Raw genomic sequence first — 16,064 nt, forward strand, 5'->3', positions numbered from 1 at the left:
GATGAGCCCAGAAAACCTTCCACTCCTATTCTATTCCTGTGTGCCGTCTGCACACTCCCATGAAATAGGGACTGAAATAGACAGTTGAAATCAAACTAATTTAACTCCGGGAGGCTGCAATCAAGAAGTTACGACTCTTAAACAATGTGTTTCAGATGTGTTGCAGAGAACGCCACTTTTAAAACAGGAATTAACTATTTTAAATTAAAGCTCGCTCCTTGTTTAATTTATATACTCTGTCCAGAAACAGGCACCCCATTAGTTGTAGTTTAATGTGTGTGTATTACCTCACACTCTTGGTTTCTTGTTATTTTACTGTTGTTTATGTCGGCTGCTGATCTTGAGTTAGAAACCAGACTTCTTCTCGCGGGCTAGAAAGTTGGATTAGAGTCAAAAGTGCGGAAACACAAGAGCAGGTTTTGTGCACCCGACAATTTTTAAGTGGATGTTTGAGGATTCGGGTTGGAAGACCAACACATTGCAGCCCGCCGCTCTGACAGTGTGGCATTATGGGTAAAAGAAAACAGAATTCCTTGTGTGTGTTTTTTTTTCCTTGATTTTTAAGACCGGCGAAGAATGTGAAAGCTCACGTCATGGTAATGCACTTCTCATTTTATTTAGATTTTAGAAAACACAACAAGCAAATAAGAAGCTCCAGAACAAAACCAAAAAAAAAAACACACACATATGTGTGTGTCGGTAGAACAATAAGTTAAACAAAAGAAGAGGAGTGTCAAAAGAAACCGCGGATGAAAAAAGCCTCCTAAGTGACATGTTACACACCGAGTGCTGAAGACAAATATGTACAATACCGAAGAAACGTGGTAGCAATATAATTTTCACATAATTTACAAGATGACTAGTATAGATGGCATACCAGCAGCTACACAGCACTGTTAATATAAAATAACAAATGATGGACATCAGCGATACACAAGTGTTGTTAGAAACATTAGTAAAAATGAAGAACGTCACTCTTCTCCACCCAGTTTACTTCACTATTCACAAGAAGCCAAGACTGCTTGGCCGCACATTGGAGTCGTCACGACTTCGTTCTTCTCCACGGGAAGAAAATCCCCGTTTCTCTTCCTCCTTTCTCTCGCCCTCCCTCTGGGTTTCCCCCCCCTCGAAGAGGAAATGTAGAAGTATTATTTTATTCGCTTCGTGGACTTGGCTGAGAGCGGAAGTTTGAGTTCATAATAGTCTTTTTTTTCTACTGTAATGTAGATATATGCGTTTATATTGTGGGTCCAAAAACTACAACAGCAAAAAAGGGGAATATTACCACCACATTTTTTAAAAGTTGTCACGAGCATATTGGAGCCGGTTCAGGAAGGTTAATTCATCGTAAAGTCTCGTTTCTCGCCAAAAAAAAAGGTTGTTTATGAATCGAGGCCGTGGAAGAAGTCAGAGGACGACTCCTGCTGGGGTTATTATTTACATTTCAGAGGGCGGTGCTTGGACGTCTGCACGCGGAGTCATTTATTACAGGTTAGCGCTCTCGGTAAGACCCGTCCACCAAAAAAGAAAACCGGGGGACGCTTTCCAGACGCTCGCCGTTACGTTAGAGACGCGCTTATAATGAATCAATGCTGAAGAAATATGCAGAGAAAGTGGCCGTCGAACAGAAGTGTTGCATACGTGATTATGATGTGCAACTGTAACGTAGAGAGGAACCTTTTAAACCCCTTTAAACCTTGAAATATCATTATCCCCCAAGAGACTTTGCAAAAACAGACCGACGTGGCATGTATGTTACCAGAGCTGCAAAGGCGGCGCAAAATAATAATGCAAAATTAATCCGAAAGGCAGAAAAAAAACCACAGAATCAACTCTATTCTCTGGTGATAAACCATATCACACACACACTATTGTGTAGTTATTTTAAGGCTTGAGTGAAGGTTTTCATTGAGAGGCGATGGCCTTATGACAGAGAACATGTAAAATATAATATAATACATAAGTATATAATAGGATATATTACATACCGTAATCATCGGCGAACATGTTATATCCTGTTTGAATTGAGATGTTTGTCAGTTTAAAAGATAATTTTACGTGAAAGTGGAACTTTGTTGTGAAAAAGATCTACAAGATATATGATTATAAATAGGTGATAAGACAGACAACACACCCAGAAGTGTCTGTGAGTGACCTCGCTCGCTCTTTAGAGTCGCTCGTGTTTTAGTTCCCGTTTTATTTTGAAGTTCTTTGTGTTTGACTGACTTGAGGTTTTCCCGCCTTTTCTCCGGCGCACCACCTGTGTTGTGCTAGTCGCTCCGGCTGTGCTCTGTTCCCTTTGTTTCTTCCACCAATCAGCTTTCCGCCCGCCCTCACGTCTACATACCTGTTTCTTGTTATTGCTTTGGGTTCTTATGTATTTATAGCCGCGCCTTTTGTCGTTTGTCTGTTGATTTGTTTGATCATTTCCGTTTGGAGTCGTGTCCCCGCCGGCTGTCTTTGTTGGACTAAAGCCAGCAAGCTTTTCATTCAAAATCATCTTTTTTCTTCTTTTGTTTGGATCCATCCTCTATTTCCTCCTCTCACCAAAGATAAAGTTACATGTGTGTGTGGATGGTAGCAAAGTTAGCCAGCTAGCTAGCGAGCAAACCAAGCTAACGACCAGTTTGGTGTTGGTGATGTAGTTTCACACAACGCTAACTGTAACTGCGACAGAATTATCTTTTAAATTGACAAACATTGAGTGTGTAATTTGTGGCTTGAGCTGTTGACCCCGTTTCTCTTCATTACGCCCCGTCGCCTCTAAATATCATGCTGGTAGAAAGCTCGTGCTGGTTGTTAGTAAAGTAACATCTCGTTCTGTTTGCCTGCAGACGTTTTGCCATGGCTGCATTTCCTGTTTTTTTTTTAATAATGAATATTCCGGTAATCATGTGCATCAGATCCAAGCGTTATTCTGTCAACATATTACAACATGCATCAATACACCTGGCATCCGTCAAGCCCGTCAGTGGAGCAACGCTGATCTTGGATCGCCAAAAACACACATTTCATACGATTCCCCGCGCCCCTTCAAAGGCGGATCCAAGAACGGCGTTCCCGCCCGTCAGAGCCCGACAAATGCTCGCCCCTCTCCCCCCATAGTTTCGTTTCCCAGTTATGTGACAGTATAATCAGACTCAGACCAGCTCCACCTTGGAGTTGGGGTAAACGGCGACGACGTCGTAGCCCTCGGGGGGCTGGACGCGCGCCATGGCGTGGATCTCGCAGTACAGACTGTCCTCGATGAAGAAGTAGCCTCTCTGCTTGAGGTTGACGCCGCAGTCGTCGCACATGAAGCACTCGGGGTGGTAGAGCTTGTCCCTGGCCTTCACGATGGTGCCGCTGGAGGAGGGGGGGGAAAGAGACGGAGGAGCGTTAGACAAAGAGCGATGCAGGAGTCAGACTGGTTTGATGATGCTTGATACATTTTCCCCCCTTGGATCCTCGACGGCGCCTGAATCATCTTTAAGAGCTTCGTTTGGTCGCCATTTTCAAGCAAACTCTAGGAACGTTTCCTTCAACCGTTTTGCAGCCAACAGTTTGGTCAGAGGTTTGGTGCTAACAAAGAGCCGCATGCTGGACTCCATCGGTTCCTGGACGGTTCCTGAATGCATCAAAGCGGGGCGATTGAAGCCTTATTGGCCAATCGCACCCCAACGCTAGAAACGTGTCGCCTGCAAGTTAGTTAGCCCGGCTGTTTTGCCAAGTGGGCAATGCAACAACACAAGGTTGCGTTGCTTAGAGGGATGAAAATGTGTGAATGCATAATTGGGAAATGACGTGTGTAAAACCCTTTGATTGACACTTGAGATGCCCTGAAGGTCTTGAGGGTTGGAGTGTCTGTATGAGAAAAAAGTTAATATTTGTCACTAGAAATGTCGTTTAAAGCTTTCCAATGTTCAGCCGTATTTGCAAAACATTTATACGAATATGACTCGCGACAATTTTCCAGCCAGCGAGAGACAAAACGCAACGTGCGCCCGCCATCGCCTCCGTTTCTGGACCTGGACGGACCCCATTTGGACATATTCGACACGGTGTCTTTCACAAGGACCTGGATTAAAGCAGGACAATGTCTACGCTCTTATTGGACGGCAATGAGGGGAAGTCGAGCCGATGGAGAGACGAGTGCATACTCGTTGCCTTTTGTGTGGCCTTATTCACAAGAATATAATTGTATTACGTTTGTGCAAAGCCTTATTGCCTTGACTTGCGTCCATAAAATCCTGCATATGAAGTATTGAGTGTGAACACTGGAGCACCAGGAAGGGAGGACCCCACAGTTAGCACCTGGTACTTCACACTCGACCTTATAAGGGCAACTGCAAGCGGCGTTTGGGGAGGTGCCATCAGGACAAAACAAAGCCCTTAAAAAGGAAGTAAGCGAGGATTAATTGCGTGTGACTGACTCGTTGTTTATTTAACTTTTCAATATCTTTGCTAATCAGAAAGGATCATACTTTATGGCGACTATATAACCCTGCAGGTGTTTGAATATATTCATTATATATCATCACTGAACGGTATTTGTATGTATTCTGCCGGCTGGCTGCTGATCAACACTGGTGCATTTAGCTCACGGCTCCTCACAGCTGTTAAAGGCAGAACGTTCCCACTGTTCCCAGTAAGATTTTCCTTTCTGGACTGGGGCCCAGCGACCATTCAGCCATTACGCCCGCTTCTGAACCGCCTTCCCCGTCGAAACTCTTGACACAGCTTCTTGTTTAAGAAGCTGTAAAATGCTCTCGGGTCACAGCGGCCCGATTGTGCCCCGCACGCTCCCACAATGGCCTCTTGTTAACGAGTGAGCCGATGACATCACCGCTCACCTGCAAGCTGCCTTTATAGAGTGGGGATTACCGGTGCATGTGGTTACTTTGGCAGAAAAGGTGTGTGTGTGTGTGTGTGTATGTGTGATGAGGACGTGCGTGGGAAAGGGTGTGGAGCTCGGCTTAATCATTAAAGTGATTAATGGGAATCGGAGTTCTTGAGGCCTGTCGCTGCAGGTAGAGCCGCACAAGTTAACCTCTTTGTTTGGAGAGGCAGTGGAGGAAACTTCCCTCACCTCACAAAGTTCAACTTTTAAACTTTAAGACCACAGGCGGAGTGATAACACCACACAGAGGCCTATCATTTCCAAAATGGCTATAATTTAGCAGCGAATCTGATGATAAATCATTCACTTTTTTTACGCATTTACGCAAGTAGATCACAAGAACCGTAATTTGAAACCATAAAGTTTTATGACTTTTATATGTAATACGCCTCAATGAAAGGAGACATTGATATCCTACCAGCTCGTGGTACTTACACAATGCCGTTGCAGCAGCGCGTGCACTGCGGTAGCTTCTGGAGGCTGGGCATGGGGCCCGGGATGGGGCTCCCCAGTTTGGGGATTGGAGACCTGACTGGAGACTTTAAGTTTCTCATTCTGTCCGTTGGGGACACGCCTAGAAAAACACAACAAGCACAGAATAAATACAGGAACTTTGGAGACGGCATATCTTAAATGTCCAACTTCCTATCTCGGGCCGTCAGAGTCCAGGTAATAAAAAAGGTGAAGGCCATACGGGGTCATGAAAGTATGCGTTTGTCTTCGCAGAACATTCCCCTTGAGGCCCAGGTGGTTGTCAGGCCTGAAGCAGGTTGATATAAAGAACGCCATCATCGCCAAAAGGATCCCTCAGTTGGGTGTAGATCTCCTCCAGCTGTGTCCACAACAACCGCCGCTCTGCTGTGTGATTAAATGAATAGAGCCCACAATTGGCTGACGCCCCTCGTCGAGACACTAATAAGGCGACGTAAAAAAAAAACCCCTTCATTCAAACTCAGCGTTGCCAAAAACTAAATTAAACCAACACAGCTTACAGCCCGCTGAGCAGCAGCAGCTGCCGCGCTGCAGCGACGTACTCGGCAGTTGGTGCGACGGCACTTCCGTTAGCTAGAAACCAAAACGCGCTGTCCTAAACTATAAAGGTGAGGCACAAAGCAGCGGCCGAGAGACCTCCACCCCCTCACATGTGGGTTGCAGAGCAGCAGCTGGGGTAGTGAGTGATGAGTCAGCAACGGGGTCCCCAAGAATATGATGCCGCCTGCTGCAGGAGAATGTGAGATTAGCCGTGGACAGACTCACTAACTCATGCACGCACTAACACAAGCGATCCTACTGACGAAAACAAACACTCAAGCATTGTACCTGACTACAAGGAGAGGATCTTTAAACACCTGAGACGCCACACAGGAATCGTTTAACAACGTTCAACCCACCACTTGAGGGAAGACAATGAACTGGTTCTGCGAGTTTTGCTCCAGCAGACGAATGGGAGCTCGTCTCCTGCCAAAGGTAGCGGTGAGGTTGGGGTTAGTGTTTCTGTACGGCTCATTAACCTTGTTGCTCGCTTTCAAAAAACAGGATGTTGCCCACTTGTCCTCTTCCTGTCCCTCTCCATTGTGTTTGTCCGCAAGAGATTTACGCTTTCTCTTTTAAACATTCCAGCGGCACGCCACTTTAAACCCAAGAACGAAATACCGCCGGCCTGAGACGATCTTCACGGTGGTCTCAAAATGTACCCGGGTAACGGTTTGCTGGTGTGAAAGTGCTGCTGTTTTAGCCTCGGAAGGAAAAGTGAAAGTGAGGAGAGTGTTTTCTGAAACACATTTACTGGAACTGAACCAACAACCCCAACAGCTTTCCACCCGGGGTGTGATCTTGGACTCGGAGTTCAAGATCTACAAATCACTGAAAGGTAGTACAACAGCTTTCTTAAACGTCAAATTATAGTAAATCTTCATCTCCAAAAGGACCATGGAAGAGTCATCCGAGCTTTTATCTCGACACGTTAAAGAATTATTGAAGAATTATTGAAATCCTCCGTATTTGGGGCTCAGACTTATAAGAACATTGGTACACTACTACTACTACTACTACAGTAAACTCTGTACCTTTAATTACATCTCAAAACATTTTTTGAAAGGCTTTTCTTTTCAGTAAAAGGTTGTTTGTCAAGTCTTGAATCCCTCTTTTATCACCATTACTTTATTTATAATTATACATTTCACCATTATGTTAAAAATTATATTTTCCTGTTGTCCGTCTGAGATTTTTCTTTCCAAATTGGAAACTTCTGGACTAAAAGACGAACCGATCTTAATCTGGTGGTCAAAGGTCACTGAAACCTCACAAAACTAAAGGTTTTGCCACCAATCAATAATTCACACGCAGATGATTAATCTGATAAAATGCTGAAGTGACGACATTTTGGACAGCTGTGGACGTAAGGCGGAGACATACAACTAATTTTTATTTTCTTTACTATAAAGACAATGTTGTTTTGCAAATCCCAAAGTAACTGCGTTTTTATAACAATAGCGTTATTACATGTCGCCCATTCATCTCATATCAAACAACAAAGGGTTTTAAAAAAAGCTTTTAAAAACCTACAATAACCTGAGGCTGGTAATCCCGGTGCGAGACACGGGTGACTGTCTTCCCACGGCTTTTTTTCCCCTCGTTGAGAGCGATCAAATCCAATCATCAAGCGCTCAGCTCTTGCCTGACTGGAGTGGATTAAAGGGGCACGTTTAATGCTGGATATCTGGAGCCCCTCCGGTGGCTTACGGGCCGGGGGGGGGGCAGAGCAGCGGTGCACGACTTCCTTTCACTGATGACGTGCCAGCAGATGCCGCTCAGGCCGCCACCAAGCTCCCACCTACCTGCCGCTAACCCGTCTAATCGCCTCCCACCTGGATAAAAAGCCCTCCGCATCCCTCAGCACCCGTTAGCCTCCGACGGCTCAAGAGCCGCCGTTAGCCGGGTATGTTGTTCCTGGGATTAACGTCTCCGTTACCTAATGATGCACTGGAACGGAAAAACCTTTGTACGTGCGGCACTCGAGTGGCTTTCTCCCACAAGAAAAAGGGACGGTTGACGTAAGAAACCACAGTCAGGAATAGATAGGAAAAAAAGCTTGAATGAATGAGAGCTTGTTTAGTCTCGCTTCTACATTTTTTAATACTCAGGCCTCATATATTTGGTTGCCAAACGCAGACAGACACCGTATTTTATTCGACAGTCGCTGACAAGTTGGCCAATTACGACACACGTCTCGCCACGCAGGAACATTAGCGGCACCATGTGCCCGTCCTGCCCCGTGACTAATATCACCCAGACGTCCTAACCCAAAGCTGTCGGGGGGGCAGAGCGCCAGGCCTCGGGGGAATTTATGGCGAAAGGGAATCGCACCGTGGAAAGATAAATAAACGTCTGTAACGATATCAGCCTGGGTTTCTGTCCCTGATGCTGCACACACTGCCGGGTCGGATTCCTCCGAGCAGCTTGAAGAAGGTTTTTTTTTTTTTTTTTTAAATCAAGATTATGTTGCAAGGAAAAAAAAAATGAAAAGACACACTTTTAATCTCCGGGGCCACACATGCAGTCCAGAGAGGAATAAATGTCGCAATGCGAGAAAGAAAAATGTTGGCAGGAACTTCCAATATGAATTATTGAGTAAAATTTATTTTTACTTGTTATCCAGGGGTCATACACATGTTGACCAATGGGTTTCCATGACTTCAAACCAAATTTCTATGACTTTTAACCACATTTCCATGACTTTTAACCACATTTCCATGACTTTTCACTACATTTCCATGACTTTTCACCAACTTTTCACCAAATTTACATGATGTTTAACCACATCTCCATGACTTCTAACCACATTTCCATGACTTTTAACTACATCTCCATGACTTTTAACCAAATTTGCTTGACTTTTCACCAAATTTCCAAGACTTTCCATGACTTTTCACGACTTTTAACCAAATTTACATGATGTTTAACCACATCTCCATGACTTTTAACCACATTTCCATGACTTTTCACCAAATTTCCTTGACTTTTCACCAAATTTCCAAGACCTTCCATGACTTTTAATCAAATTTTCATGACTTTTCACCAAATTTCCATGACCAAACATTTAGTGAAATCTGGGTGTAACCATGAAAAAGTGATAAAATGTGCCAACAGACAGTTAAAGGGTTAAGCCCCGCCCCCCTCCGTCGTCACATGTTTACTCCCAGTGGACTAGAAGCCTGGCCGGGGTTTTAAACCGTGTATCTGCTCAGTCTCGATCCCAGTGGAATAACAGCCTCCCCCTCTCTTTCCTAGAAACCTCACATCCATAATTGAGTTGCTGTGTTTGAAACTGCGTTTGAAGGCGGACGTGAGCGATGTGATGTTTACCTTCCGGAGTCGGCGGTCCGTGCGCTCTCGGGCATATCTCCTGAACCTCGCCCTCGATGGGTGTTTTGTGCCGTTCTGTGCAAAGTGGGCACAATGCTGAACACAATTGAACGTGTTCTTGAAGCTAGAAACTAAAATGATGCCACTAAATGTATTTCATGGCTCAAACCCGGTTTTAAAAATCGTCCAGTTGTGAGATAGAACTAATCTGCGTCACTAAATCAACAATGATTTAATGATGCTGAAAGATAACGTCCTCTAATCAGTAGAGACGGGACAAAATACAACATTTTTCAGGCTTTTCTTTTAAATAAATAACCCTGGAGTTCAAGGGAAGGATGAGGGTTTCCCTTACAAGGTCACTGGAATTTTATTTATTTATTTAGCCAACTTTTGGAGAAACATTCCTCCGTCACGCCGTCTCCTCTCCGTCTCATTCACCTCATTTATGACTCTGATATGATAAAGAAATGAAATAAAATCTTCCCATTCAACAGTAAGTTCTTTAAGCGTCAGTGCATTTCTTTTAAGTCTGTAAAAAGCTTAATTGTTATCTTATAGATAAGTAACACCTTAACATATTATGGTAAAAAACAACAACTTGCTGTCATCGATCAAACCTCAGGTAACATCGCTTCACACGGCCATCGTACTCTCGCTCCACATCGCTTTCCAATCATGGCTGAGGAATTCTGGGTAAACTGACACTCTTGTTTGCTTTAACTTTAAAAGCCCCCGAAAGTCAACATGGCCCCCGCGGCGGGGGCTTTCACCTTCAAAAGAGGACCAACTCCTGTGAGCTAAAAGCCCGACGGCGAGGTATGCCTTCAACAACACGATGATTCAACTTCACTTGTTGTAAATTTGACTCGTTTTTGTCTCTGCTTTTGCAATAAAAACAAGAAACCAAGTGGCAGACTTTACCGATTTTCTATAAAAACGAGCGGAAGGTAAAGCTGAGGCCCAGACAGACAGGGTCCCCTTTAAGTCCCTTTAATCCGTCAGCGGTGTCTCCGGCCTCCTCCTTCAGCCCTCGTTGCTCGGCGCGTGATGGTAGCAGCTAGATTAAGGACACAGCTTTTCCATCTGAATGGCTTTAAATGTGCATGTTTTGACCATAACAGCATCTAGTGAAACTAAGATAAAAGATTTTTCTAACTACCTTACTTTTTGAGAACGATCGCATTAAAACACAGTTTCTGACGCCTTTTGGGAAATAGGTTTTGCAGGAAATTAGGAAAAACCATCGGTGTCAGCACGGCGGCGCATGTAGCCGCCGGTAGCGTCCATTTTTTTCTTTCTTTGCTCCACGTTAGTTTGAATGGGTTTTTATCACTGCAGTCCATGTGGCATTGGAGAGAGACACACAAATCGACATCAGACAACGAAGCGTGGGAATGGACCTTGAGACGATCGCAGCCCTCCGGCGTCTCACAACCGCGCAGCCAGACCGATGCTAAGCTAACCCAGCTGGGGCTGGGCCTCGCTCGCCTCGCTCGCTCCTGGCTGAGGTCCAGGTCGTGGGAAATTAAGATGCAGGAAATAAGACTTTAGGCTAAAAAGAAGCGGGGAGGTCGCCGACCGTTGCGTCCACATCCTTGCAGACACCTGGCTGCATCGCGGCGTCCCAGAGCAAGCTGCACTCGACGGGCCGAGCCCGGGAACTCTGTGTTTACATCAGTGAGGCTTTGTGCTCAAACATTGTTAAAGTTGATGGACAGTTTACTGTTGGCCCGTATCATCTGCCCAGAGAATTGTTTTATTGCTGCTGTTTACATTCCTCCGGATGCAAAAAAAAAAAAAAAAAGCATGACTGATTATGATTTGTTTTGTCTTTCTTGTGTAGAAAACTGCATTTAATTGTGAAACCCCCTGTGTTGCATTTTGACAGTAAATTATCTCGAAATACAAATCTTTTGAAGGAGGCTCTCCAATTTAACTGAGTAGTTTCCATAACAAAAAATGTACAATCTTAAACAATCATTCATCTTCATCACGGAAAAGGTTACCGAGCCTCCTGCACATTCATAAAGTTCACAGCTGGTAAAAGTCCTCTGTTATTAAAAAAGGGTTCAGACGGGACACACACATTAGAGACAAGCTGTGCCGACGGGTCAGGAACCCACTTCTCTAAGGTCTGAGCTATTTCCCCTGTCACGTACCAACACTTAATAACGACGCCGTTCACAGCGCCGGCCTCGCTTCGGTGGTAAACACAGAACCTGGAAACAGCGTTCAGTTCAAAGGATTAGCTGCCGTCAGCGTCACATGACTTCCCCCTCTGAAGCTGGAATGCCGAGCGGTCAAAAGGCAGGCAGGAAAAACCATATTTCTCACTTTATTGTCCTTTTGTGAAGTTGTTTTTGCAGTAAATTTCCAAACCAAAGCTTCCCTCCCATGTTCACCCGTGTGTGAGCTGTTTACAGCACTTCATCTTTCTCTTGCTCCCTCCGTCTCTTCTTTTCTCTCTCGCTCTGTCTCCCTTAACTTCGCTGTCTGTGTCTTTTCTATAAAAGGAAAACTATGCCAGTAAAACCGAGCGGTGGAAAACAGTGAGAGAGGAGCTCCCTGAGCAAGATGTTCCTCCGGCTGTAATCACAGGAGGAAATATTTACTCTCGACTTAACTTCCCCCGTATGTGTATCGTGAAAAAACTTGACTCAAGTTGCTTTGATGCACACAGATGTACTCTGTTTCCTTTAATCGGCTCAACAGGGTTCCTCATTTCAACACTCAGGTCTGTTGACCCAAGAGCAGCCACCGGTCTTGTAGTCCAGACCACCGAAACCAAGACCAAGTCATGACGAGGCCAGCACGTATCGAGACTGAGACCAAGACTTTGAGGGGTCGAGACTTATTGAAGACCTAGGAAGGTCAAGAACTAGTTAAGACAGAGTTAAGATCAATACTTTAAGGGGTTCAGACCCAGTCAAATCAAGATATTAAGGTGTTGAGACCGAGTCAAGACCTTGGCAGGTCAAGAACTAGTAAAGACTAAGACGTTAAAGGGTTAAGACCGAGTCAGGATCAAGACTTTAATGGGTTGAGACGGAGTCTAGGTCAAGATTTTGTGGGGTTGAAACTTATGAAGACCTGGACAGGTCAAGAACTAGTTAAAACCAAGACTTTGAGGGGTCAAGACTAAGTTAATACCAAGATGTTTAAGGGTTGAGACAGTCAAGACCAAGACTTTGAGGGGTTCATTTGGAGTCAAGACCAAAACTTTGAGGAGTCTTACCAATCTCAAGTATTAAACACTATCAAAGTCTTAATCTCTGGCATTCCAGAATAACACATACAACATCCCCAAAGGACATCCTTTGGTGATGTGCCAGCGATCTTTGGTCTTGAAGTTTTCCCCGGTTTAATTTGGCCTCTTTAAAAAAAAGACTAATCGTACAAGAAGCAGCCTGTCTTCAGCCCTCCCATCAAACAAAATGTGAAAAACAAGAACATAACATGCTTTGTTTTCTTCCACCATCACACACACACACACACACACACGTAAGCATCCCTACCTCCATCTTCAGCCTCCAGGATTCCCTGCAGGTATTTGAAGGAGCCGGACTGTTTGGGTGCGGAGACGGGCTCCTCGTAGTCCTGCAGCATCTTGTAGACGTCCGACTGCGGGTCGAATCCATTGCGACCCCCAGGGGACTGTGTGGGAGGCTCCGGGCTAAAGGACACAAGGGAGGGAAGGCATGATATTCATGTTCTGCAATCTAATTAATGGGAATTGCATGAAAGCTTGACATTCTGGCTGTGGGTCCAGAACCCTTGGACTTTGAGACGATCTTGCATTTTTATCTTTTAATGGTCCTTATTAGTTTAATTCATTGTGTTTGTTGTGTGTATTCATTGTTTTTTTGTTTTATTTTGTGAGTTCATCCCTGTACAAGTTCCACCCTGGACCCCAACAACAACCTGTTTCAACAATAAAGTGAAGACAAAGGAGCTAGGGTTCGGACTCCTAAGTAATTGGGGTAATTTGTTTTTTTCGTCTAATTTCTGGCCTCAAACATGGCCGCTGTGTTTGTCGTCTTTTATCAGGTGGCGTCCTGATGGGATGTTTGAGCCAGGAAGGCATGAGAACAGCTGAACTAGCCGAAACAAAAAGATTTTAAAAAACAGATGACAGACGCCGGACCACCAAAGAGAGAAAAGCAACCTTGACTAACCGAGCGGTGTTCCTCTCTACATGTGATCCCACGGGCATGAAGTCTCAATCACAACAGCTCTGCGCTACGGAGTCTTCACGCTCACTCATCCATCAAGTTTTCCCAAAGCCAACGGGTCGGATCCCGTTCACTTGATACATTTAAACTTGTTGGGAGACGAGCAGGGCCGCGGACAGATGTGTTCAAATCCCGACACACTTTACTGCACGTTTGTCTCCGGACTCTGAAGTCTGAGAGTGTGTGCGAGGAAGATGGAGAAAGTCTGAGCTGGTGGATATGCAACTGAGTGAGAGACAGAGGAGGATAAAGAAAGTCTCTTTGTATGTGGGGGCGAGGCGTTTAGTCCGGATTAGTAGTCCAGTCCGGATGAACTTTGGGAATGCTGCAGAGGATGTTGACAAGGAGACTAAACACACAGGTATTGCCCGGTGGAGGGGAAGCACCTCAACAAATTGTTCCTCCATTCATTAAATTGGGCAGCTTAGAGCCAAATATGAAGGATCGTGAATGTTCGGATAATTGTATGAAAAGAATAAGATAGACATATAGAAAATACGGGGAGCATAAGGTGAATAATTTCCAGATTTTCTATTCCAAGAACGACAGTCTTCATACGGTCTAATCCACCAATTCATCGAGACGTCACTCATTGGTTTGTGGGCCGCCGCTTAGAAGCCTTAAATTCGACCATTTGGTCGTCGCCATCTTGGTTTTTTTGCAACCAGCGAGTAAAAGTGACCATTTTTGGATGGCAACCAATAGACTCGCCCCCTGTTGGCCGTGTAGAAAGAGTGCAAGCTTATTACACTTCCGCATTAGCTTCACTCTCCAGAACCCGGTAAATGCCGCCTTGTCAAAACATTACATTTTGATGCAATTTAAGACCCATTTGTTTGCATTTGAACGCCTCACCTGTGGTTGGCGCTGAGGCTGAGGCCTCCCATCTTGCTTGGCAGAGATCTGTCTCCGTTGCTGCCGTTGTGATAAAGTCCGGCCGGGTTGTTGTACTGAGCGTTGCCGTTGCCGTTGCCGTAACCGTAGCTGTGGCCGTTGTTGGGTCTGGGGTGTCCGTTATTCAGATGAGTGGACTGGGGAGCCTGGGTATACTGGAGACCCTGGGGGGACTGGGTATACTGGGGGGATTGGGGTATCTGGGGGGACTGGGGAGCCTGGGTGTACTGGAGACCTTGAGGGGACTGGGTATACTGGGGGGACTGGGGTATCTGGGGGGACTGGGGTTCAGGGGTGTACGAAGATTTGCGACTGGAACCGCCATACCCGCTGGTGATGGGACGGAAATTCTACGAAGAAAGAAGAAGGGAAAAAAAAAGATTAATTATCACCAGATATCTCCACTTAAACAGTCTGGACATCCTGGAAAACCAGACAAACATGGACACATTCGCAAAAGACAGAGCGAGCATGTTGCATCAGAGAAATAATTAATAATGTTCGTTCGGAGGAAGAAAAATGGGTAATGGACCCATTACAGAATAAGCCATTATGTCTCGGTTCAGGAAATGAGTGAAAAGAGAAAACAAGCCCAGTGGTGCCCCGAGAAGAAACCACAAGTCTTCAAAGGAGAAAACAGTGGTTGTTCCTAAATGAGGCTTCGCAGCGGAGAGGATTGAGAGAGAAAAGCTTTTTTTTTCCACTTTAACAGCGAGGCTTGTTAAGAAGGAGCTCTCGTTAGATGTCCTGCAGATGTTTCTGTCAAAACAAATTAACTTGCGTGGTGTAAATATTGAGAAAATGTTTTTGCCCTGGCTGCTTCCTTTACGGATTGAAGAGTTTATAGGAGATGACAAAGAGCCGAGATACCGTGGAAAAATATTTAATTATTATCTTTTTTGACGTGCCGGAGCAGACCTTCGACATTCTTGCCACGCAGATGTTTCGGCTGGAGCCGTTTGGAGGAATCTGCTGGATTAATGCAAGACCGATGCACAGACACGTGACGCCACTGGACACTCAGCGTCTTAATGACTTCACATTGGAAGTGGACGTAGTCACCTCGATGTCACACATCGGTTCGTGGAGTGACGTTTTGAAGCCTCAAATTAGAGTTTTTTTGACAATCTCCATCTTGTTTTAGTTTTTTTGGGCCATGGCCATCCTTGTTTTTGGCCGGAGGCATCTCGTCTTTTGCGACCAGGATCGACGAGAGAGGGTGGAGAACATCTGAATAACACATTTTAGAAAGCTTCTAAAGCATCTCCTGTTTGACTCTAAATGACCATAATTTACTAGATGAACATCATGCTGTATAGAAGAAGACTTGACACTAGAGATTGAGACATAAACTCATGTTTACAATGTTTACTGAGGGAATACATCAAGAGAGAAGTAGAGTCACTTATATAGACTTCTATACAACCAGAGGAGTCACCCCTGGTGGTCAGGAGAGAGAATGCAGCTTTAAGACATGAAGCTTAGACTTCTATACAACCAGAGGAGTTGCGCCCTGGTGGTTAGAAGGGAGAATGCAGCTTTAACACATGAAGCATAGACTTCTATACAACCAGAGGAGTCGCCCCCTGGTGGCCAGGAGAGAGAATGCAGCTTTACCACATGAAGCATAGACTTCTATACAACCAGAGGAGTCGCTCCCTGGTGGTCAGGAGAGAATGCAGCTTTAACAC

General features: G+C 45.0%; 1 protein-coding gene across 1 annotated transcript in view; it reads right to left on the minus strand.

The window, feature by feature from the left end:
* Positions 1–597: 597 nt before the first annotated feature.
* pdlim4 (PDZ and LIM domain 4) overlaps positions 598–16,064 on the minus strand; it is a 50,746-nt gene continuing 35,279 nt past the window's right edge. The window contains exons 4-7 of the mRNA XM_068600860.1: positions 14,335–14,723; positions 12,763–12,920; positions 5,315–5,453; positions 598–3,345 (exon numbers count right to left, since the gene is read on the minus strand). Of these exons, the coding sequence (XP_068456961.1) occupies positions 3,141–3,345; positions 5,315–5,453; positions 12,763–12,920; positions 14,335–14,723 (891 nt within the window). The 3' untranslated portion in view covers positions 598–3,140. The remainder of the gene's footprint in view (positions 3,346–5,314; positions 5,454–12,762; positions 12,921–14,334; positions 14,724–16,064) is intronic.

Source organism: Clinocottus analis, unplaced genomic scaffold (assembly GCF_023055335.1).
Source record: "Clinocottus analis isolate CAN_PGR_092001 unplaced genomic scaffold, fCliAna1.0.p SCAF_5, whole genome shotgun sequence".
NCBI classification, from domain to species: Eukaryota; Metazoa; Chordata; class Actinopteri; order Perciformes; family Cottidae; genus Clinocottus; species Clinocottus analis.